The sequence below is a fragment of the Brassica napus genome, chromosome A1, assembly GCF_020379485.1.
Source record: "Brassica napus cultivar Da-Ae chromosome A1, Da-Ae, whole genome shotgun sequence".
Classification (NCBI taxonomy): domain Eukaryota; kingdom Viridiplantae; phylum Streptophyta; class Magnoliopsida; order Brassicales; family Brassicaceae; genus Brassica; species Brassica napus.
In genome coordinates this window covers 17,378,885-17,403,127 of record NC_063434.1, presented here as the reverse complement: position 1 = coordinate 17,403,127, position 24,243 = coordinate 17,378,885, and the positions used below count along the sequence as shown (strand labels likewise).

The 24,243-nt window shown below is 36.3% G+C and overlaps 3 protein-coding genes and 1 long non-coding RNA gene across 4 annotated transcripts; 1 reads left to right on the top strand and 3 right to left on the bottom strand.

Moving 5' to 3' along the window:
* Positions 1-1,094: 1,094 nt before the first annotated feature.
* LOC125580870 lies at positions 1,095-4,598 on the bottom strand. Its single transcript, XM_048746134.1, has 2 exons — positions 1,754-4,598; positions 1,095-1,338 (listed from the first exon to the last, which is right to left on the bottom strand). Exons 1-2 carry the CDS (start codon positions 2,139-2,141, stop codon positions 1,331-1,333), a joined length of 396 nt encoding a protein of 131 aa, XP_048602091.1. The 5' UTR covers positions 2,142-4,598; the 3' UTR covers positions 1,095-1,330.
* Positions 4,599-5,016: 418 nt separating this feature from the next.
* On the top strand, positions 5,017-8,799 carry LOC106415974 (autophagy-related protein 18h). The gene is made up of 9 exons (XM_013856789.3): positions 5,017-5,514; positions 5,692-6,117; positions 6,190-6,624; positions 6,721-6,966; positions 7,039-7,734; positions 7,811-7,968; positions 8,039-8,103; positions 8,178-8,603; positions 8,685-8,799. Exons 1-9 carry the CDS (start codon positions 5,332-5,334, stop codon positions 8,687-8,689), a joined length of 2,640 nt encoding a protein of 879 aa, XP_013712243.2. The 5' UTR covers positions 5,017-5,331; the 3' UTR covers positions 8,690-8,799.
* A 1,771-nt stretch (positions 8,800-10,570) lies between these two features.
* LOC106397188 lies at positions 10,571-12,321 on the bottom strand. The gene is made up of 8 exons (XM_013837762.3): positions 12,040-12,321; positions 11,875-11,961; positions 11,721-11,795; positions 11,447-11,581; positions 11,340-11,384; positions 11,128-11,154; positions 10,940-11,035; positions 10,571-10,860 (listed from the first exon to the last, which is right to left on the bottom strand). Exons 1-8 carry the CDS (start codon positions 12,232-12,234, stop codon positions 10,660-10,662), a joined length of 861 nt encoding a protein of 286 aa, XP_013693216.2. The 5' UTR covers positions 12,235-12,321; the 3' UTR covers positions 10,571-10,659.
* Positions 12,322-16,152: 3,831 nt separating this feature from the next.
* LOC111200756 lies at positions 16,153-23,396 on the bottom strand. The gene is made up of 3 exons (XR_002654318.2): positions 20,837-23,396; positions 20,558-20,615; positions 16,153-19,059 (listed from the first exon to the last, which is right to left on the bottom strand). It is a non-coding gene; the product is annotated as an uncharacterized LOC111200756 (long non-coding RNA).
* Positions 23,397-24,243: the final 847 nt, after the last annotated feature.

Below are 24,243 nucleotides of genomic sequence, written 5' to 3'. Positions count from 1 at the left end.
TCTCGTGTTTACCCAGTTGGAAGCATCCCTCTTGAGATGTGTGCTTCTTCTCAAAGTAACAGCCGCTGGCTCAGTTGCTTCTACTTCTCCTGGTTCCTGGTTTTAATGGTGTTCTTCATTACCAGGTTCATGTACATTTTGTGTCCACTTTGATCAGGATAATTCAAGTCTTGATCTTCATGATTATCAGCCTCATTTTCGTTCCCTCCCTCATGATCAATGTGGGATGGTTCTTCAGCTTCATGTACTACTGATGAGTGTTCCTCTTGCTGATCTTGGGATACACCAATCCCAAGTCCTTCCAATATCTGTCTCAAGCTTGTGGCTCTATATGATGGCCGAGAAAGATCTTCCAAGTCTTTCCGTTCTTTTTCTTCATAATAGCTCTTCTCTTCAAAGAACTTGACATATCTAGACACAATCTCTTGGTCTCTGGATTAAAGCATTTGTATCTCTTTTGTGTAGTTGAGTACCCAATCAACATAGCTTTTCACTCTTAGCCTCAAGCTTGTTCCTTGTCTCTCCCGGAACCAGAACAAAGCTCACACACCCAAATACCCTCAAAATGATCTAAAACTGGTTTGCTTTTGTTGAGAACTTCATAAGGTGACTGATCCTCCGAGATCCTGGTTGGTATCCTATTGATAAGATAGCAAGCAGTGATCATGACATCACTCCAAAATCTCTTTGGCACACTCATTTGGAACATCATCGACCTTGCCACCTCCATACGATGTTTGTTCTTCCTCTCGGCCACTCCATTTTGTTGAGGAGTGTAGGGAAAGCTTGTCTGATGAAGGATTCCATGTTGAGGTAGCTGATTCTTGAATGCATGGCCAATATACTCTCCACCATTATCAGACCTGGAAATCTTAATCTTGGCATTATACTGGTTAGATACATAAGATTGAAAGTTTTTAAATGCATCAAGGACCTTATCCTTTGTTTTAATGAGTGTTATCTAGGTGTATTTAGATTTTTTATCTATGAATGTGACAAAGTACTCGTAATTATCTCTAGATAAACAGGGAGCAGTCCATACATCAGAGTGAATCATATCAAAGCAATTATCATAAATAGTAGTAGATCTCTTTAACACAGTCTTACAATGTTTTCCCAAAATACAAGTTTCACAATCATTATTCTTAAATATGACACCTGGTAACATTAAATTCAAGGCTGAACATGTGGATGTCCTAGCATAGAATGCCATAATGCACCCTTACTTAAAACAAAACTCAACAAACAACTAGAAACAGAAATAAGGGCAATGTCTTCAAGTAGATAAAGATCTTCTTTGGTTACTCCTTGCCCAATCAACTTAATGCTCTCAATATCCTGAAAATTAACATCATTAGGACTAAAAATAACATTGCAATGTAGATCAATAGTGCATTTCTTGACAGATAAAAGGTTTGAAGTAAACTCAGGCATGTAAAAAGCTCTAGATTCTTTATCAAATAGTTTCAGGTTTCCTATTCCTTTAATAAGAATTCTATCACCATTAGCTATCATTACATGTCCATGAGTAGGTTCTATGTCTTTAATCAGAGAATGATCACTAATCATATCACTAATCATAAGATGAGATGCACCTGAATCTATAATCAATGGCTTAATCATGTTTTGCGCAATGTGAGTCCTAGGTGTTTCAAGTCTCATTTTCATGTCATCTTATCTAGCAAGTTATCACAAGTTCTAGACATTCTATGAGCAGTATATGAGTAACCAAGAGTGTTTCCGAGTTTGTTACCAGACTCCTTAAGGGCTTTGATCAGGGCATCAATGTCAGACTTCGTAATCACCTCATGCTCCATGTTCTTATCGGCTCCTTGATGATGAGAGGCCAAGGCTCTACCTTCAATTTCACCCGCCTGAACAGATGACTGATGAACCGGCCTCACTTGCCTCAGCAGAAAGCTGAGCTCTTCCCTCCCTCTTTTTGTTGAATTTAGCCGGCTTGAGATGGAGATGTAGGATCCAACATTGACTCCTCTTGTGCCCTGGCTTCTTGCAATGATCACAGTTACCACTGAACTTCCTTTCCTCTCCACGGTAAGCAGCTTTGTTAGCTTTGATGGTCTCGGCCTTGTTGGATAACGCCATGTCTCCTTTCCCACCAAAGAGGCCGAGTGATCCATCTTCCTTCTGTAGCTATGCACATACCTCCTCCATAGATGGAAGGTTTGGAGACCGTAGTATGTGCTTGATCACGTCATTGAACGTCGGATTCAATGTCAACATCAATCCAAACACTTGATCTTGCTCATGCCTCTCCATGAGTGTCTCTTGATCTGTTGTGTTTGGCCTCAAGGTTTCAAGCTCAGACCATAGTGATCTATACTTTCCCAAGTGCTTGGTGAACTCCTCCTCTTCTTGTGCAAGGTTGTTGATGGCTCTCTTGAGCTCAAACACTCGGCTCAGATTGGTAGTGTTACCAAACGTCTTCAGAAGTGTTTCCCATAGGTGCTTAGGATTCTCACAGTAGTTGTAGGCTTCCAAGAGATGGACTTCAAGGGACCTTTATGAAAGCACCATTAGATCATCTTGAATCCATTTCTTCTCGGTGGCCGCAGCTAGATCTCCACCAACTACACTTCATTCTCCTTCCTTGGCCACTAGTTTGGCGCCACATCTGTGATATGACTCCAGAACCCTAGTCTCCCAATAGATGTCTTCACCAGCCTTTACCACAACAGGTAGTTCTAACTACCCTTCCGGAACCGTGATAACCTTGTGGTTTCCCTCCATCTTGTCTTGCTAGAACAAAATGAAGAATAAAGATTGTATCTTGAACTGAAGCTGAAAAACATTCAGAAACTAAATACCAAAGCTAACTTCGGTCTAATACCATATGATTTTAGAGAATAAGAAAGGTATTGAAAAATTAAAAAGAGACAAAAAGAGAGTATGAGAACTATGTGTAAAGATATGTGAGATTCGTGATGAACATTAGAGAAAGATTCTCAGAATCGTGTTGCTTTAATTAATGAACAAGTTTACAATATATAGGAGGCTTAGACATGACATAGGCTAGCTAGGTTAAATGAAAAGCACGTGAGGTCAAAGGGAAGGAGTATCCCGTTTTGAAATAAACGGCTATGGAGCTTCACACGCTTTGGCCAAGGGCTAAAGTTGCTTTTACTTTACAGCTCTTGACAGCCTGCCTTAGAGCAGCTCCATCGGTATAGATAGTAAGGGGTTCTAACAATTAAAAGTAAAAAAAAAATAAGAAAATTATGAAAGAGAAGCATCAAAGGTTCTTGTTTGGACATTTTCAGAACTGGGTTCTACCATAAAGTAACAGATGTCACTCTCAAAACCTTTCAGCTGCTTCAAAAAGATAAATACATTATAATATTAATTTTTGTTTTTCTTTTAGAAACCTTGATCGGTTTTACCGATGGAGGTGGTCTTATCCTCTCAATGGTCTGATGCAGGAACGGATGTAAGAATGGTGAAACTCCAAGTTAACTTCAATCGGGTAACTTGTGGTCGACTCAATATGCTTTCGCCGACCCGGATGGTTCGGCCTCGTACGGCCACTTGTACGACCATCCTTTGTATGGACGACCCGACTTCAACTCCTCTCCATTCTTCTATGCTTCTTTAAACCTTCAGTCTATTATCATGCAGCCTTCTCTATTTGATCACTTTGTTCAACACTGGATATTAAGCTTAACTGGAATTCTTCTCTATTACTTGTGAGAGCCTTCATGGCTACTGTAGGAGCAGTCTGTTACATGCAGACTAACCAGTTGTGCCTGACACTCATAGGCCCTAATATCGACTATGATCCAGTGAGATTTGTGAAGCCACAAACGTCCTACGTGGAGATTTGAGATGACCCGAGTTTCATAGCAGTATGTCGCTGCGATTCTAGAGCAAAACACGAGTCAGACAATGAAGAATCGATCGACACCCAGCCTGAGCCATCGTTCGACAATCGATTTAAGGCCACAATCGACAGGAATCTTGATGCATCGATCGACAGTTGGGAAGACGAGGACCACCAAAAGAGCTTTTCGATTTCAACTGCTATCCCTACTTGTGACTTGCTTAACCGGTTTACTTCATGGTTTAATTAAATTATTTTTTTTAATTGATTTTGGATTAAAGTTAACCGGTTAGTTCAATTTAGTTAAATTTGTTTTGAGTTAACCAGTCTGGGTTTGAGTTGATAGGGTTGACCATAGATTTTCTGGTCATTTTAACGAGATCACCATGTATCTATTTCAACCGTTCCAATTTAGAGTCCATTTGAGCAACCAAGGTTTGTACACACCATTTTTTCTATTTTTACGATAAGAGCTACTCTCGTAATTTCCGTACGCGTCATAGAATTTGAAAGATACATATTTTAATGAGAATTTTTTTATGATAACCATTTTTAGTTTATGTTCACAAAAATATCATTCAATGAAGAAAATGACCAAAATAAATTTTATTAAAAGATAAAAATACATTTTTATTAACTAATCTATACTTAGGGTTTAGAGTTAATGGATGAGTTTTTGGGGATATGGTTTCAGATTTAAATAAATAAAAAATAAATATTATGGTTATTTTAGTCATTTTCTTCTTCGAATGCTATTTTTATGACAAAAACTTAAAAATGGTTATTTGAGAGAATTTTCCTATTTTAATTCTAATAAATCTTCGTGAATTAAGTCTGTTTTGAATCTATTTGGTGCCTGCATGTTTAGTTATTAGTTTATGTTTAAATAAACTGGAAATAGAAAGTCAGAAGATTCAATGTTGTTTGCCTCATTTGATATATACATGTAGTTGGACTATAAGACGAGTTTGGGTAAATTGCTCGTCTTCGATGCGCTTGGGCCCAAAACCTTTCGCGTAAAAAACAAGTATCAACGAAAATTGCTCAACTGTTGCTTCTCTAGCAATCTAACACCCTTCACACGGCACGACAGTAACTCTCTTTTTTATTTCCGTCTGACAGCGACGCTCTGAAATATTACAAAATCGAAGTGAAAATAAAAAAAAATAATAACCAAAAACTAAAGCCTCAGAACAGAAAAGAACAAAACAAAAAAAGAGAGAAAGGAAAAAAAAAAGACGAAATCGAAAAAGAAAAGAACCGTTTCTTCTACTACTTCATCTTCTTGGTCTCGTCTTCTTCGTGTTCTTCCCCGTGAATAAGGTCATCAAAAGCAACAAAAAAAAAATTATAATACAAATTCCACCGCTAATCCGACTAACAACAAAGGTGTGGTGGCTTCACTGTTTCAAGAATTGAAAGATCTAATATTTGTTATTATCCCTTCCTTGCCGACGGTTTATGCTTTCAAAAGGATTTTATTTATCAGTATTATGAAGAGCAGCAGCAGCAGCAACGGAGATAATCATCAGACGAGAAACGGTACAAATGGATTTTTGCCTAATTCCCTAAAATTCATATCAACCTGTATCAGAACCGCTTCCTCCGGCGTGCGCTCAGCTAGCGCTTCCGTCGCTGCTTCTCTCTCCCCCGAATCCCACGAGCTCAAGGATCAGGTTTAGTCTCAATTTGATTTCGATTTTGGGTCTTTTAATTTGAAGTCTGATTAATTCATCTTATGATTAGATTTAGGAATACTACATTTTTTTTATTTTTTTGTTATAGATTCTACAAGTTAAGTTCGGTTTGATGGGATCAATGATTGCCTAACTTTCATGTGTTTGATGAAGCAGGTGCTGTGGTCTTCCTTCGATAGGTTACATACAAGTGAATCTTGTTTCAAGAACCTTCTGTTACTAGGTTATGCCAACGGGTTTCAAGTCCTTGATATCGACGATGCAAGTGATGTCAGCGAACTTGTGTCGAGGCGGGATGATCCAGTTACGTTTCTACAGATGCAGCCTTTACCTGCTAAATGTGAAGGAACCGAAGGATTTAGAGCTTCGCATCCCATGCTTGTAGCAGTTGCTGATGAAGCCAAGGGCTCAGTTCCTCCTATTAGAAATGGTTATGATGATGATGCTCTTTCCCTATCTCCCACGGCTGTACGATTCTATTCACTTAGATCTCACAACTACGTTCATGTTTTGAGATTCCGATCTACTGTCTATATGGTCAGATGCAGTCCCCGGATTGTAGCTGTTGGCCTCGGTTCACAGGTTAGCTTCTACGTTCTATCTCTTGTTATATGGTAGAGAGCTTAGCTTACCTCATTTTGCATTTTGATGCAGATATACTGTTTTGATGCGCTAACTCTTGAAAACAAGTTCAGTGTCCTCTCATATCCTGTTCCTCAGCTTGGAAACCAAGGGGTCGATGTCGGATATGGACCAATGGCTGTCGGATCTAGATGGTTAGCTTATGCTTCCAATAATCCCTTGTCCTCTAGCATAGGTCGCCTTAGCCCTCAGAATGTTACCCCCCCTGGAGTCAGTCCATCTACCTCCCCTAGCGGTGGTAATCTAGTGGCGAGATACGCCATGGAATCTAGTAAGCATCTGGCGGCGGGTTTACTTAATTTAGGTGACAAAGGTTACAAGACTATATCTAAATACTGTCAAGATCTAAAACATGACGTTCCTGGTTCCTCTCTTTCCTCCAGTCCTGGCCAGAAAGTTGGTCGGGGCGGCGCAACTTCTGCTGCAGATTCAGATGTTGCTGGAACGGTTAGTCTCCTAGAGAAAGCATCATTAGTATCATGTCTTCTATCGCTAGTGAATTATGTTATAACGTTAATGTCTCTCTTATCATGTCGATATCAGGTTATTGTCAAGGATTTTGAATCCCGAGCTATTATAGCACAATTCAGGGCTCACACCAGTCCAATATCGGCGCTCTGCTTCGACCAAAGTGGCACTCTATTAGTGACGGCCTCGATCCACGGTAACAATATTAACGTTTTCCGGATTATGCCATCGCCTTCAAAGAATGGACCAGGTCCCCAAAGCTATGATTGGAGCTCTTCCCATGTGCCTCTTTACAAACTGCATCGTGGCATGACATCAGCTGTATGTTCCTTATTCCTTATTCTCTTGTATTATTATTTTTGTTCTGTGAACGTTGCTGTTGTATTCCCACAGGTAATACAAGATATTTGCTTTAGTAGCTACAGCCAGTGGATTGCAATCGTGTCATCTAAGGGTACTTGCCATATTTATGTTCTGTCCCCGTTTGGAGGAGATAATGTTATTGAGATACGGAGTTCTCATGTCGATGGACCAACGCTTGCTCCGACATTGTCCCTGCCGTGGTGGTCGAGCCCATCGCTTAGCACCACCCATTTTACGTTTCCACCACCAGCATCCGTAACTCTTTCGGTGGTTAGCCGAATCAAATGCAGCAATTTCTTCCATGCTGCCAGTTCCGTTGTAGGAAAACCGTCCTTCCCTTCTGGCTGTCTTGCTGCTGTTTTCCATCAGGCAGTCCCGCAGGTGTCAGCTCCTGCGTTAGACTATCTACTGGTTTACACTCCATCGGGTCATGTAGTTCAATACAAACTCATTCCATCTCTTGGAGGAGGAGACCAGGCTGAGAGCAGTTCGCGAATAGGAGCAGCTGAAGAGGAATTAAGAGTGAAAGTCGAACCCGTTCAGTGTTGGGATGTCTGCCGGAGAACAGATTGGCCAGAGAGAGAAGAGAATGTATGCGGAAGAGTTGCAGAGGACAGCGTTGATGCTTCTGATCTAGCGAAGCCTCTCGAGAAACACCACGTTTATGTTGCCAATGCGGAGGTTCTAATAAACTCGGGAAGAAAACCAATCTGGCAGAACTCAGAGGTTCTGTTTACTTGTCTGCTATTTCCTTACAATAAAAAAAAACATCATGTCGCTAACATTACCCTTAAAAATCCAGATATCTTTCTATCCCATGTTTCGACCGGACTCCGCTGGATTGAACCACGGGGAGATGGAAATCGAGAAAGTATCTGCAAATGAGGTTGATATCAGGCGCAAGGATCTGCTGCCTGTGTTCGATAATTTTCACAGTGTGTATTCCAGTATGCGTAACAGGTAAAACTTACTGCATCACATGTTTTTGAATTGCGTTTGTCAATAACCCTTATCCTTGTTTTGCATGCAGAGGATTTCCTGTTGAAAGAGATTCAGATTCTTCTTCTTCTTATTCTGATCCTCGGCTAGTTAAAGGTAGGTAATCATATTAACTTTCCTATAATAGATGCATGTCGACGTTTCTCAAACCCTATAACTGAACTTTGCAGGTAGAGGAAGTAGTTCCTCCCATTTTGCACTAACTCCGAACCAAGACCCTCATAGCGGAATTGTAACATTCAAACAACCAGTGGTTTCCATTTCTTCTGCTGTGAAAGACACTGATTATACTGTAGACGACGCTCATATGTTGCTAAAGAACGCCTCCCTGCCCGCTGAAACAACAATTGTAAACAACAGCGGGACAAGCGGAGCTTCAAATGTAAGTTCTAACCCTTCTGATCTCAGCATGAATGCTGCGGACGAAAGTGAGGAGGGACCTGTTGATGATGGCTACCCAAACTTTGAGCAGTTTTTTAAGGAAACTGCTAAAGAAGCAGAGAACAAGAATGCTCCATCTGATCAAAGAAAACTAGATGATGATGATGACGACGATGACGACATGCTTGGTGGTGTTTTTGCTTTCTCCGAAGAAGGTGAGAAGGGCTTATTTATCTGATCTGTTCTATTTTCTAGTGAATTGAATCATCAGTTTTTGATGGATATTCTATTTGCAGGTTGAGTTTTTAGTTCAACTATGGCCAATCTTTTATGGAGATCGGAAGTTCGCTTACTAATCCCTTTCGCTGCAAATTACTCACAGATGGATCTTAATACCCTAATGAAAACGTTCAAAATCAATTCCCTTTTATCATCTGCTTCTGTAAATGCTTGTAAATGGATTATTCATTATCAACGGTCTCTCTATTTGCATGGACTGTTTTCTTGGTTTCTTTGTAATTCACGTGTACCTTTATACATTCATTGGAAAAAAGAGAAAAAAAAAAAGAAGACAGTAATGAAAAACACGATTGAAGGACAGGAAGACGTAGGAGAGAGCACTCGAGAGAAACTTGAGAAAGTCGCCAAGAGTATGCATCATGCAAGATCCGAAACTCCATAGTAAGGCATCAGTTATAACATGAGTCACGAGTCGATAGTATTGGCTTGTCTAGACACTTGCCTCCAAAAAATGATCTCACAACAAAGCCCTATCACCTGTAGTGAGCAAAGATACCAGCGAGAACTCGGAGCTCGTAACAGACAACAATGGGCCGCACTTAAGCAGCGAAATTTCAAAAATACCAGAGAAAACTTATCGGGAAGTCTTCTATGATAAACATGTTAGTTGGAGACTTTTTTGGAAGTCTTCCTTTGTAATTATCGGCTTACTTTGTCTTTGGAAAAATCTCAAAAATACCAGAGAAGACTTACCGGGAAGTTTTCTATGATAAACATGTTACTTTTACAATTGAACGAATTGTGTCAGAAATTTGACTTTCTCTACAAGACTTACATGTAAATCTTCCACCAGAAAAATAAAAATTAAATATTTCATTTAATTAGACGATTTCCATGTAAGTTTTCCGACATAAAACTTACACGAAAGTCTTATGTGATAACCAAAGTTTGACCAGAATCTCAGAATAAAATTCTGGAAGACTTCCTTGTAAGTTATCTTTCGGAAGACTTACATGAAGTCATCAAACTAAAATTAAATATTTAAGTTTTATTTTTTAATTGCAAAAGTAACCCGAGACGACTTACACCGACAATGAGAAGACTTACAATGAGAATTCGGAAGACTTACAGGGCGGAAGAATTCCGTATAAGTCATCTAGAAAAAGTCAAATTTCTGACACAATCCGGTCAATTGCAAAACTAACTTGTTTATCTTAGATGACTTACCAAGAAGTCTTCTCTGATATTTTTAAGATTTTTTTGTAACAAAGAAAAGTTAAAAGACTTCGAGAGAAATATTCTCTAAAATCACACATTAAGTAAATTGCAAAACTAACCTCTACATTGACAAAAAGGCTTCCGTATAAGTCTTTTGACGAATAGATCTGGAAAAAAAATTATTTTCATATTTTTAACCAGTGAGATAAGTTGATTAGCTTCTCCTATCACACAGAACTTCACCTCGAAACCGACCCACTTGTTAATGACCAAGAATCATGAGTTTGAACCTTACAAAGTTGAAAATCAAAATCTTGGATTTTTTTTTTATGAACATAGAGAGAAAATGAAAGAGATGTAGTTAATGACATTTTCGTAAATAATCCGAACTTCTGAAGTGAATATGGCAAATGAAAGTTCCAAAATCATGGGTTAGTTTTGTGTTTGACTTTTTGTTTTGAGTCATATTTCAAAAAAAAAACCTAAATTAAATCTCTAAAATCATTTATAATAAAAAATAATTTATAAAAATTTCAATAATAATTTATATATTTAGATATTTTTAATTGATTATATTTTCAAAAGTGATAGCCAACTTATATTTCAAGTAATTTTTTAAAAAATATAACGTTTTGATTTTTTCTACTTCATTTCCATGCCCTCGTTGAGTCTAAGCCTGTAAAATAGTCTGGTCTCTCTTTCATAAGATTTTTGAGATCTTATGTGGTTTAAATTGGGTGTTTGCATATCCGGTAATGTATACAGTGTCTCTTAAAAGGAAGCTGAAGTTATTAGGAAGAATACAAAATTAGTTTACATATAATGTCTAGAAATTGCAGATTCAATGGCTTCAATACAAGCACCAATCGGTTTGGCTTTGGCCATTGCTTTTGCTAGTGAAACTCTTGCTTCATTGTATGAATGTAACAAAGATACAGTGTTGGAAGCAGCCCATCTGATATGAGCCGCCTTTTCCATTTCTGTGAACCCTCGCCATTGGAGAACATTGTTCAACTGCAAAACCAGAATTTTTTTATAAAACATAAGAAATTAATCTCTCTGCATATGAGTAAGACATTTGAGACGACATAACCTTGACAACATCGGAGTAGAAACCTTCCGAGTATCCGAAAAGCATATGTTCTGTTACCATTCCTCCAAGTATCACACAAGAGAAGTTGTTCAGTGTCTGCACTTACAGTTCCAACCACTCACTACAGAAACAGCTCTAGCTATGTAAATCTATATATCAATCACAGGTAAGTTTGAGATAAATATTACCTTGGACGATATATAGCCTTGAGAGACCTTCATGGTATAAGTCAAAACATGTTAGTCAAGAAGATACATAAAAGATCGGTAAACCCGCAACATGGTCACAAATCCAGTCTTCTTAAAAAAACTCATCCCAAATAAACAACGGAAAGACACATTAATGACCAATAACCAGTAACCGAAACTGTCTATTGCAGCTTGAGTGTTTAGTTACATACCGAAAGATCCACATCATCTTTCATAAATTGGTTTGCAGCACCAACCTGCAGTAATAACAGGCTTGAGCATTCATTTAACATTTTCCCTATGCACCAAAACAACTCACTTGTTTGAGGAACTCGAAGCCCACAAATTCTACTCTCCCAGTTACATTATCCCTCATAGCTTCCAAATTTGGTATTTCATAGCGTCTTGGAAGAACTCCAAGCAAATAACCAACCAGAAAATGGCCTGATTCATGCTACATACACATCCATAAGATAGATACATTACACAAGGATCCTATGACGAAATATGAACATGTTAAGTAGAAAGAAACTGGACATAGACAGTTAAATCACAAAAGAAAAAAAAAACTTATTTTGCTACAAGATTTTCACCTGAACAACAGCGAACCAATCTTCTTCAGAAGGAGAAGTTATAGCTTTGTGCTCTTGAAATTTTTTTACTGAATTCTGCAAATTAAAAACCAGTTTTGCTTAAGACAAGGCAATCAAGAAACACTGAAAATTGGATAGCTAATAGTAAGATTACCGCTTCAGCAGAAACAGATTCAAAGCTTCTGGAGACTGAATCGATCAACCCACCCAATGTATCCAGTACTGGTGATTTCTTGGGAAGCTAAAAAAAAAATCGAAGAAGGGAGTTATTAAAAGAAGAAGCAAGAATGAAAGAGAGGAGATAGGAGAGAAGAGAGACCAATTTGGCAGAGGCGAAGGCAGAGAGGCAGCCATGTTTTCCCTTGAGTTGCTTGACGAGAGAGAGTGCAGTTTCGTACTTGCCTCTTGAGAGCTCTTTATTCACTCTCTCAAGTGCTTTCCGGCGACGATCCACCGGCGATTTTGCTCCGACCACCATGAGGTTGGTCGCTTGGAGATGAGAGGTGAAGCTCATATTGGTTTGTCGTTCAGGCAAAGATGGGGATGTTGCGCAAATGGTAGAGCTATAGGCCTGGGACAAATCCGGATAAAATTCAGCGTACCCAGAACCGTGAAATTGATGTCCGAATCGGGATTCGTGGTTTTCGGATATCCAGATTTCGATATCGGTTTTGATATTCTATTAACCGCAGATATTCAGATATGAATCCGTAAAAATAATTAAAAATAATATGTAAAAAACAATACTAATTTTTTTAATATAATACATAAATTAAATATTTATAAATATATTTATATATATCTATAATATTATAAGATTAATTCATGTATAAATATTAATATATCAAATATAAATATTAATAAAATTTAAAAATTTAATGTGTTTTAAAAATACGGATCCGGATTTGGATATCCAGATCTAAAAATTAAGATATTCGGATTCGGTTTGTACGGATACAAGATTTTACTATCTTGATTCGGGTCCATGCATCCCATATATCTTATTTTCAGAGCGGATTCAAAGAGGATCTATGATCGAATCCGGATCTCGGATAATAAGTCTCAGACCTACCATGTGGTCGTCTCCTATCCCCACTTATTCTTCTTTCTTATAAAAATTAAAAATCTCTTCACTTTTATTATTATTCTACTGGAGGAGGGCCGCGATATGCACGGAATTTGATGAGTCTGTTTTTACATAAAATATAATTTTGTATAAGTTTTCTTTTATGTTAATTTGAGTATGAGTATGATATGGTGTTTTATACACCAAATTTCAATTATATAACTAAAATGATCGAATTTTTAGTGTTTTTGATGTTTTAATCCTGAATTGTAAGTTTTTATAGTGTTTTAAGTTTTAAAACACTATAAAATACATAAATCAATCGGATTCGATCAAAAGAGAATGAGATCGAGATTTCTAATACCATTGTATCCTTTTGTGAGTGTTTATAAATTATTGAAGAATGAAGTTCTCATTTAGAGGAACTATTTTTCAAAGTTATTATAATTGTTTTGTAGAATGTTAGTAATTGATAATATTAACAATTGTTATTGTTTTTTTGGCATTTATTTGTTTCTTTTGTGTTATATTTTTTTGTTATATTTGCTTATATTATAAATTAATCGTACTAATAAGTTTATTAATAAGGAAAAATAGAAAATAAGAAGAGTCAGACAGAGCGTGTAGTTCTAATTGCACCGAGTCACATCGAATCAGCTGTGTGTGAACACTGAACCAGCCTTGAGACGGTGTCGGAAAGTGGTGAGACGTTGACCATTCACAGTGGCTGGCATGAGAGTCGACTGACACAAATGTGAAAAAAGCATAATCAACAAACCGTTTCAAAAAAACTCATTCAAAAGAGGTTCAATAAAGATCTAAATATAAAAGTTCTATACTTATGAATGTGAATGCCCCAATATTTAAAAAAATACAATAACCATGAGATTTAAGAACTGGAAAACCTTTGCATCAAGGAGAAGTTTAGTCGCACCTCAATGGTGGAAGAACATCCGCCATCTGAAGAACAGATGAGTTAGCCAGCCATTATACTGCAAAAACGTTTTTATTATCACACTGTGGGGATGATGTTCAAGAGATGAAAGCTTACTTTTTTATAGGTGGAGAAACACTGATAAAAGAGGGATAAGTAGAGCATTGAATGACACTGTGACACCCCGATTTGCATAATAATAATAATAATAATACGATAAATAATAATATCTGAAATTTCTATTTATAAATACTTAAAAGTCAACATCCATGCTGGAAATCCATAATATAAAATAACATCCAAAATATAAATAACGACATAAGTCCGAAATATAAAGACAACATAAATCCGAAAGTCTGAAATAGGAAATAACATAACGATAAAGTCTAAAGGCCTAAAAGCCCAATAACGATAAAAGAGATAGAAGCGATAGTAGCCCAAAATTCCAATAGCACCGGTCCGATAATCACTCCTGCTCGTCGGTCTCACCTGAAAGGAGAAACGAAAGGAGGGGTGAGCAACAAGGGAGTTGCCCAACGAGGTATGGGTTGCCCCGCAAACCACTGACTCAGTTAATAGCACTACAACTATGTAGGTCTAGCTCTAGCATGAAACAAACACGGTGTCTAACACACCACACAGAACAATCATATGCGTATTGCACCATACAACGACAAACAATGCAATGATAGTACATAGCTATTCTTTGCACTCCGCATTTTCCTCATAAGGATATACGTATATAACTTAGTAGTCCACTCTGTACCCCTACAATCCAAAAGGCGTCGTTAGTACAAACATCTTTGTACCCCGCAATCTCCACAAACAAGGCATAGCTAGCATAGACGTCATGTGCCCCCGAAATCCACAAGCATAGGCAGCCAGTACAGACGTCTCTGTACCCCGCAATCCACCACACATGGACTCGCATATATATACATATATGTAACTGTTCTTAACATCAATCATTTCACACAATTGTTGAATCCTCTATTATCTTATTTTCGGTTTAACAGTCAATAATAATAATAAGAAACAAGACTCTCAAACAGACTCGATTCACAGAGACGGGTCATGTTTCGAAACTAAACTTTCCATAACGGTAGTACTAAATTGTTCAGGATTTAAACGGAGAAGAAGTGGTATCTATGAACCCCTGATGCTCAAATAGACTCCAAATCTGAAATAAGGGCAAAAACTCGAGTCAGAACGCCTTTCGAACGGTTTAAAACGGGGCTGGTCAAGGTTTATGGAAAATTCAACTCGCTGGTCAAGGGTCGCTGGTCAAGATCAATTCGGTCAACCCTTGACCAGAAATCAATTTGTCCTAACCGACCTGTTTACCATAACCAAACCAAAATCAATTTAAACCGGTCAAACCAACCGGTTGACCGAGTTGACTCACCGGGTCGACTCGGCCGGGTTGGCGAGTCGCCTGCGAGTCACCGGCGCTGGTCATCGGCGGCGACTGCGAAGGGTGATACCACTCAAATTACCCTAAGGAGTGATTTATACTCTCTCAAATAAGAGGTCGAGTTGTACTACTTAGGGATCGAATTCACAGGGAGGTAGGGAACCTAGAGATTCTAATATGATTTGTTAAGAAAGATGTTTTTAAGAGTTTTGAAAGTAAATTGCAGTTTTATATTGAACAAGTATTTGTTCAATAGCAAGTTTTGGGGGTTTGGTGTTTAAAAATGAAATAGCTAGACTTAGGGTTTTTATTCAGGAAAGTTGGAATTATAATCATGTAGATGCCTAATGAGTTGCATGCATGATAATGTAAAGCTCAACTATTTGATCAACAAGTTTTTCGGCCTTTGCGAGCATTGACTTGTTGACTATTAACTAGATCTATAATCTCAACTCTCGTTATATTGATCTATAGAAAGGGTCGATCGATATTCCAATGGGCGTATCTATCGATACACCTATTGCACCGTCGATCGATTATTCAAGTATGATATCGATCGACGCACTTTAGTCAAGCTTTCTGCGCAGGTTGAATGAATGCTTACTAAACTCACTAGATCAGCTCCCGCCTTGCTCATAGCAAGAAAAACAGTTCAATTAGAATGTTTTCAGGATGAGAATTAGCTATGGCTTTTATCAATCAATTCTAGGGCAAGTACTAGGTAGCTAATTTAGACACAGGCATTAATGAACAATTCTAAAGATGATTATCACAACTCATCATTCTATAGTTGGGGCTAATCCCTCCTAACCTATTTAAACCTTAAAATCTAGCAAGAGAACTACTCAGATATGGCTAATCAATTCATAACAAAAGTTAAGTATAAAAATTTCATAGAATAATTAAGATAAATATCAATGGAGTTCCAATCACAAATTATAATTTTGGATCATCTCTCCTATCTATCAATAAAACAATGAAACACAAAGAAAGCACACTTTGCCTCTAACATGGCGGCAAATCTTATATAATTAGGGTAAAACATGTCAGGGGCAATCTTGTAAAATAGTGAAATCTTGGGCTTCAAGTCGGCTGTGACCAAACAGGCTTCTGCGCGCTTTGCTATCGATCGACACCATTACTTGTGTATCAATCGATTCTAGCTCTCCAATATCGACTGATTGTCGATCTTGATGGTCATCTCGGGTGCTTCCTCCAAATATCTCCAAAATGCTCCAAAATCATCACTTATTTACAAAACATTCTTGATCTTATAAATATAATAAATAGACTCTATAATAATATAAATATTAGTAAAACACCTATAAACTATGAATAAAAACGGGTCAAATCCATAGTCTATCAAAGGGCGGTGGCTTACCGGAAGAGTCACCGGTGACGGCGATGTGGCGGCGGTGGTAATGCGCGTGAGGGCTCGTCCGGACTCCGATTGCAGCGCGATTGGTGTCTATGGCTTCGTCTCGACGATAGGAACACGATGGTTGTCTTGAATGCACGAAATTTTCAACGGTTAGGAAGTTATGGTTGATTTACTAAAACAGCCGAAACTGAACTAAATGCATGGCGGTTTGTGGTGGTTACCTAGGGTTGCGAACGGTGGGGACGAGTTCAGCGCCGTCATGGTGTGTGGTGGCTCCGGCGAAGATCTCAGAACTCTCTACAATTCAATATTCCCATTTCTCTTAACTCTCTCTTCTCTTTTCCAAATTTTTGATGTTTTGGAAAAAACAAAGTGGATAGAGGTGATTTTTTATAGAAAAATACCATGGGCTTCTGGAAATGGATTTGGGCCTCGACCTGTATTTTTTGGGCCCGAATTTGGGTCATTACAGAGACATCTGCTTGATTTGCGTTGATGGAGTTAAGAGGTTTCTTAAAGCCGATGAATCAAGACATCATAACGTCTTCGAGGGTAAGAACGAAAAACGATAAACGTTTCGTCTCAATCGACATTCAAAGACTCCGGCTTTGGTTTAGATCATCACAAAACACAGATTGAAGAAGACGATTGGTGAGATCGCAAAGAAGATCGTCTCTCCCAATCAGTTTGGGTTACAAAACTAAATAAGAAAAGATGATTCCAATAAGCCCATAAATAATCAAAACCATAAAGAATCAAAACAAAGTGACCAATACACAATAAGACATTAATGAAATGGTGAGTTTTGTTTCAGGGGACAGGTGTCGGCATTTTTTCTCTCTATTTAGTGATATGGCCGCCTAGGAGGAGAGAGACACTCCTCTTTATAATAATAGATAGACAATATAAAAGGCATATTGTGGTCGATTCCTGTCCCCACTTATTCTTATTTCTTATAATAAAATATTTTCACTTTTATTATTCTTGTATAATATAAAAGGCACTGTGGTCGATTCATGTCCCTACTTATTCTTCTTTCTTATAAAAGTTAAAAGGCTCTTCACTTTTGTTATTTTTGTATAGGAAAATTAGAAGCAATAACCATAAAATTAATTTAGAAAGTAAAAACATGATTAATACGGGAAACCCTAATGGGATTCTTAATAAATATTTAACTAATAAACTTAAGTTAAGAAGTTTTGTTAAAAAAACAATTAGTCTGAGTGCTCCAATGGTAGAACTAGAACATAATTTAGGGTTCTTAAAAAAATTATAAAATATTGTTTTATTAAAGATAAAATTTATTTATTAAATAAAACATAGTCAAAGATAATATTTAAAATATAGATTTTAAAATAAAAACATTAAAACATAGATTAGTAAAATAAAATATAATAATTTCAAAGAAACATCCAAGCTCAGTTGTTATGTTGATCACGTCCAAATTTACGCCATATATGTTCAACCAAATCAGTTTTCAGTTGTTGATGAACTTGTCTATCACGAATTCTAGTTCGAACACCCATCATATTGGCGATATTTGTAGGGATATTTGTAGAATACGTGAGATCCACATGTGAACTTCTGTTTTCTTCTCTTTGTTGGAACTCTGAAACATCAAATTGAGTGTATCCATCTGTTCGTCTTCCAATTTTGACATTATCCTAAAAAATTGTTGGATTTTTAACAATGGCAAATCGAGGTTGCAAGACTCCAAAAGCACGCTCGACATCTTTTTGGGCAGCTTCTTGATGTTGAACAAATAAAACTGCTTTCAGCCCTTGGGGAATTGAAATAGATTGGATAAAAGTTTCCTATTTCGGATAAAGACCATCGGGTGAGATAGTAAGCGAAATGATAATCTCTTCCATTGACAGAGAAAGTCACTTGCTGAGCTTGACCTTTTATTATGTCATCAAAAATAGAGGAGCGATCAAGAATATTGATATCATTTAAGGTACCTGGAGGTTCAAAAACACATGACATATCCATAGATCAGATGAAGCAACCGCCTCTAAAATGATTGTGAGTTTTCCTGAAACACGTGAATATTGACATTTCCAAGCGGTGGGACAATTCTTCCACTCCCAATGCATACAATCGATGCTTCCTATCATCCCGGGAAATCCACGATGCTCTCCAATATCAAGTAGACGTTGAAGATCAGCCGGTGTTGATCTTCTTAGGTACTCATCACCGAATAACTATATTATTCCTTCTACAAACTTTTCCAAACATGACCGAGTAGTAGTTGTATCGAGCCGGAGGTATTCGTCAACCGTATCAGCCGCAATACCATATGCCAAGACACGAATAGCTATTGTATACTTTTGAAGTGTATAGAGACCAAGCCCCAAGACCATCTTTCTTTTGTCGAAAGAATTGAACTTCATTGGAGAGTCGATCAACAATATGCATGAACAATGGCTTGTTCATTCTAAATCGTCGTTGGAATAAATACATAGTTTACACAAGAATACAAGACTTCAATTCAGTCCGTGATTCTTCCACTCCCAATGCTCCACTCTTTCACTCTTTCAAGACCTGAAAGTAATGACACACGACAAGGCATCAGAACAAGAAAGCGTTTACATAAAATAAAGAGTAGCCATAGTTAAAATACAATAACTTCATGACATTACAAGAAAAAAAAGACAGATAGTTAAAATACAACAAATAACAAACAAGTCATTAGACTTAAACTTCAACAAACAACAAACAGAAAGTTAAATTACGCGACCTCAACACCTACGACAAACAAACTTCTTCTTAGACTTAAACTTCAACTTAAACTAAATAGACAACAAGTCACTAATGAGCTTTTTCTTTAGAGCTTCTTCATACTCAGCTAGCGGTTTTTTTTTTTTTTTTGCAATTATACTGTCAGGCAGATTCATCTTTGACAGTCTTTCTTTCATTGCCAAATTCTTCTGTTTAATGGACCACATACTCTGAAACTCAGAAAATGCCTTCCCCTCTGCCATCGTCTTCTTACCATGCCCTTTTGCTGCCTTAACACCTGGTGGAAGATTGGTTCCTTGGTCATCTTCAGCAGTGTTGGTTTCATTTGCGTGAGAGCTTGATGATTGTGCACCGTCATCACACTTCCTCCTTTTAGCGTTTCCATCAGTTTTAGAAGTAGAAAGGTCACACCATTTCGGGTCATTGCGCAGCTCCTTCCAAGCATGTTCAAGACTGAATTTCTTTTTATGGTTGTTGAAGAAGATTTCATGAGATAGTTTGAGAATATCATTCCCATTTTTTACCGCTATTTTTTTTCTCTAGTTTCAGCTTCATACGACCCACAAAACTGGCTGACTAGTTCATTTATCTTGTGCCAACGTTGCTTACAGTGACTTGGCTCTCTGTGTTCACAGCCTGCAACCTTCAGACTTGCCGCAAAGTAGGCTGCAATCCTTTTCCAAAAAGTACCAGATCTTTGTTCATTCCCTACAACATGATCTTTGCGTGTGTATAACCACGAGCTGATGAGCACAACATCATCTATTGGCGTCCATTTCCTCCGTTCTCTACGCTCTGCATGAGTGTCTTCACCAAAGTTTGAAGCTTCAGTACCTTGAGTGCCAAAAACATGGACTTGTGATGAAGATAGTTCAACACTATCTTAAACTAAAAAAAAGACAGTTTCTTGTTGCCTGTTACGAAGTTCAACAAACTTTTGACTTCTGCGTATATGGATTGGAATCCATATCTGAATATGTCAAAAAAAAGAGAAAGAAAAGAACAATATTTTTGATAGATGGAAGAGAAGAAGGATTGTGTTTTATAGAAGAAAGAAAGAAAATAACATTTGGTTTAATAGATGAACACATTCATCACACCCAACCAAATCGATTGCACATATATCTAACACATTCATCAAACTTTAACATTGATTTCTATCTAACCATTACATCTAATTATTACGTAACATAACCATAATCTAACACTAACCAAAACATTTATTAACGACCTAAGAATATAAACAATGCTTTTTCTTAGACTTTTATTCAATTTAACAGATCAAAGAAAATTATTTTACCTGTATTGCAATTGTAGTCCTCTTCTTTGATGACCTTCATGTCTCTTGATCCATCCATCTTAACACACAAAGACATAAACAAATCAAAACGAATCAGAGGTGAGCGATACATTAATCACGAGACATAAACAAACACAATAGACAGAATCAAGAGACATAAACCAACACAACAAACAAATCAAGAGACATAAACCAACACAACAAACAAATCAAAATAACATAGAAGAAGTACAATCTAAGACAGGATTCAGACATAAAAAGAAAAAAAAATAGCTTTACTTATCGATTCGACTGAGCATCAACATCAATAGTCGCCGATTTGATGTTGTCGAGGAGAGCGAGAGAGACGCAAAGTGATTCCGTCGAGAGAGAGACACCGAGAGATATGCGGAGTGATGAAATTCATCGTCTAGGAGAGATTAAGAAAGAGAGGCAGTCGTCGAGGAGAGGGAGAGAGACGCGGAGGGTTTCCATCAAGAGAGAGACACCGAGAGAGACGCATAGTGATTCATCGTCGAGGAGAGCGAGAGAGACACGGAATGATTCCGTCGAGAGAGAGATAGAGATGAACGCAACTCTTTCAATGGGGGACACATGTCTCATAAGAGCCGTGTTTTGTAGCACTTTACTAAGAAACGTTTCTTCTATTAAAAGCTAATTTTATTTATTTTTTCTAATTCTAATTACATTAAAAAAAACCCAACTAAGCAACCGCGTTAATCATGGTCTAATCACACGACGAGCCTAATGGTTAAAATATACCATATATAATATGTATTTATTCCATTAATCCTCCTAAAAACTCACACGCACATATTCATGTTTTTTTCTTTTGCAGCTTATATGATTTTCTTCTAATCCATAATTAAGTATCTGTTTTCTATTCCAAACTTATTTTGACCAACCATGAAATAACATTAACTAAAAAAGGTGTTAATGATCAATATTTGACAAAAACAAAAATTATGACACAAATTTAGTAGATTCAAATTGTTGTTAACTGTTCTTAATTAGCAAAAGTTGGAAAGAGAAAAATAGAAAAATCAGACATCAAACTATAGAAGATGATGAACAGTTCTACATATATTAAATAGTCTATTCTATTTTTTTTTACTTAAACAAATAAAATAGAAATCAGTTTTTTGTGTAATATAAAGTTATAAACAATTAAATATTTTTGATATGAATCACCTTGTTTAGAGTTATTTAAACATAAAATCTGACTTCTTGTACAACCACAGTTAGTTTTCATAGTTTCTTTTTATTCTACACCAAAACAATCAGTCTGCAACCATGTATAAATTAAAATACACTAACATACTACTCTATGTTATTGTCATATTATAATATGTCATTGTCATTCCCTTCTTCACTCCTCACTTTCTTCCATCTCCTTGTTCTCTTCCTCACTCATCAGTTCTAATTTTTCATTTCTTATTTTCACTTTTCAGGTTCACTATAAATCTATTGTTTTATACTATATAGTTTTAATAAATATAACATATTATAATATGTAAATTGTGCTTAACACATGCTCGGTTCTCACTCTCCTCTCCCTCTTCACTCTTCCTCTCCTTTACTCTTCACTCTCCACTTTCCTTTTCACTCCTCACGTCTCATCCTTCACTTCTCAATCCTCCTCTTCCTTATTACATCTCAGCTCCTCTTTTTCTTTCTTGTCCATCAATTTTAATTACAATTATTTCAATTCGTCCGCAAGTCATATATTTTTTCTTTGTTTCTTATTTTTATTTTGCAGTTTTGGAAAATATGAACAGTTCACGTTAAACTACATTATTTTGTTGTATTTTTTTCTATTTGGAAATATTAAATATAAATGTTTCTCCTCTTGTTTCTTCTTTATTAATTTCGCTGACAATTCCACCAACTCTTCTAACCAATCATATCCCCTTTCTCCTCCTCATAATTCTTATCATTCACTTCTTAAAAAGATGAAAAATTCACATTAAAATGAAATATTTGATGTATTATATTTAATTTGAAAAACATAGAATAGAAATATTTCTTCTCTTTCTTTTCCTTCAAAAGTATAAAAAAAAATACCTTAACAATATAGAAAATCTTTTTTTGTGGAACAAGAAAAAAATCTAAAAAATCTCACTTTCGAGAACAGAGGGAGTAACAAACTTGAATGGTTGTCCCAGTGACTGTTGCAAAAATATTTATGTAACCAATATACAACCATCAGTGTCACAAGAAAAAAAAACAAATATACAACTATTTTGGAAATTGGAATGTTCAACCATAACTTATTTAAAACAACAAAACTTTATTTTCATTTGTATTTAACAATTAACATTTATTAAAATTTCGTTTTAAAGTTTATAAATTTTGGTTGCCTATTTAATTAAAATATAATTAATGAGAAAATATTCTTTCATTATATAAATAGAGGTTGGTTAATTTAAAATACTAATTGATTTTATTTAGAGAGAGGATAAATGTTTATACTAATCAAATCTAATAATTTCTTCACAATGCACCACTTCAGCACCTGAATAAAGAGAGAGCACCAAGCAGCACATTTTAAAATATTATAGAAATTTCTAAATTTTTGTTTTCATAATATCTGATTAAATATATTTAAATAATATATATAATACATTTTAAATCTAACCAAAATTAAATAGCGATATTTTAATATAATGAAATTTAATAATATAAAACAAAATACAAAAAATTAAAACCAGTTATGTTATTCTTCTTGGACCAAAGAAAGTTCAAAAGAAAATAATACACTACTGTTGCTAACCACTATCAAATAAATCAAAACAAAGGAAAATTATATGTTTAGCACTTTCATGCTACCACTTTTCATTTTTACCACCACTAAAAGGACATTTTCAAAAATATCTTCTTCATTAAGTGGCAAAAAACTCTTATGCCGTTGCTCTTTATATATATAATAAATAAATATTTAAATAAATAAAAATATAAAAAAATAAAAATTAATTTTTTAAATTTTTTTTTGACTTATACTATTTCGAAATTCAAACCCTAACCCTAAAACACAACTCTAAACCCTAAACCATCAATGCTAAACCCATTTTTTTTAAATACGAACCATAAACCTTAAACCATCAATCCTAAACGCTATTTGTTTTTGAAATACGAACCCTAAATCCCGAAACATCAACTCTAAACCCTAAATCCAAAACATCAACTCTAAACCCTAAAACCCAAAACCCAAAACCTTCAACTCTAAACCCTAAACCCTAAATTTCAACTCTAAACCCTAAACACTAAACCCTAAACTATCAACACTAAATCCTACACCCTAAAAAGTAAACTCTAAACCCTAAAAAATTAACCCTAAACCCTAAAACATCAACTCTAAACCCTAACCCCTAAACTTTCAACTCTAAACCCTACCCCGAAATCCTAATTCCACCTAAACCCTAAAACCCTAGAGTTGATGTTTTAGGGTTTAGATTTGAAGGTTTGGGGTTGGTTTTAGGGTTTAGGGTTTACGTTTAAGGTTTAGAGTTGATGTTTTAGGGTTTAGATTTGAAGGTTTAGGGTTTTAGGGTTTAGGGTTCGAATTTCAGAAAATATAGGATTTAGGGTGCAGGGCTTACGTTTAGGGTTTAGAGTTGATGTTTTAGGGTTTAGATTTGAAAGTTTAGGGTTTAGGCTTTATAGTTGATGTTTCGGGGTTAAGAGTT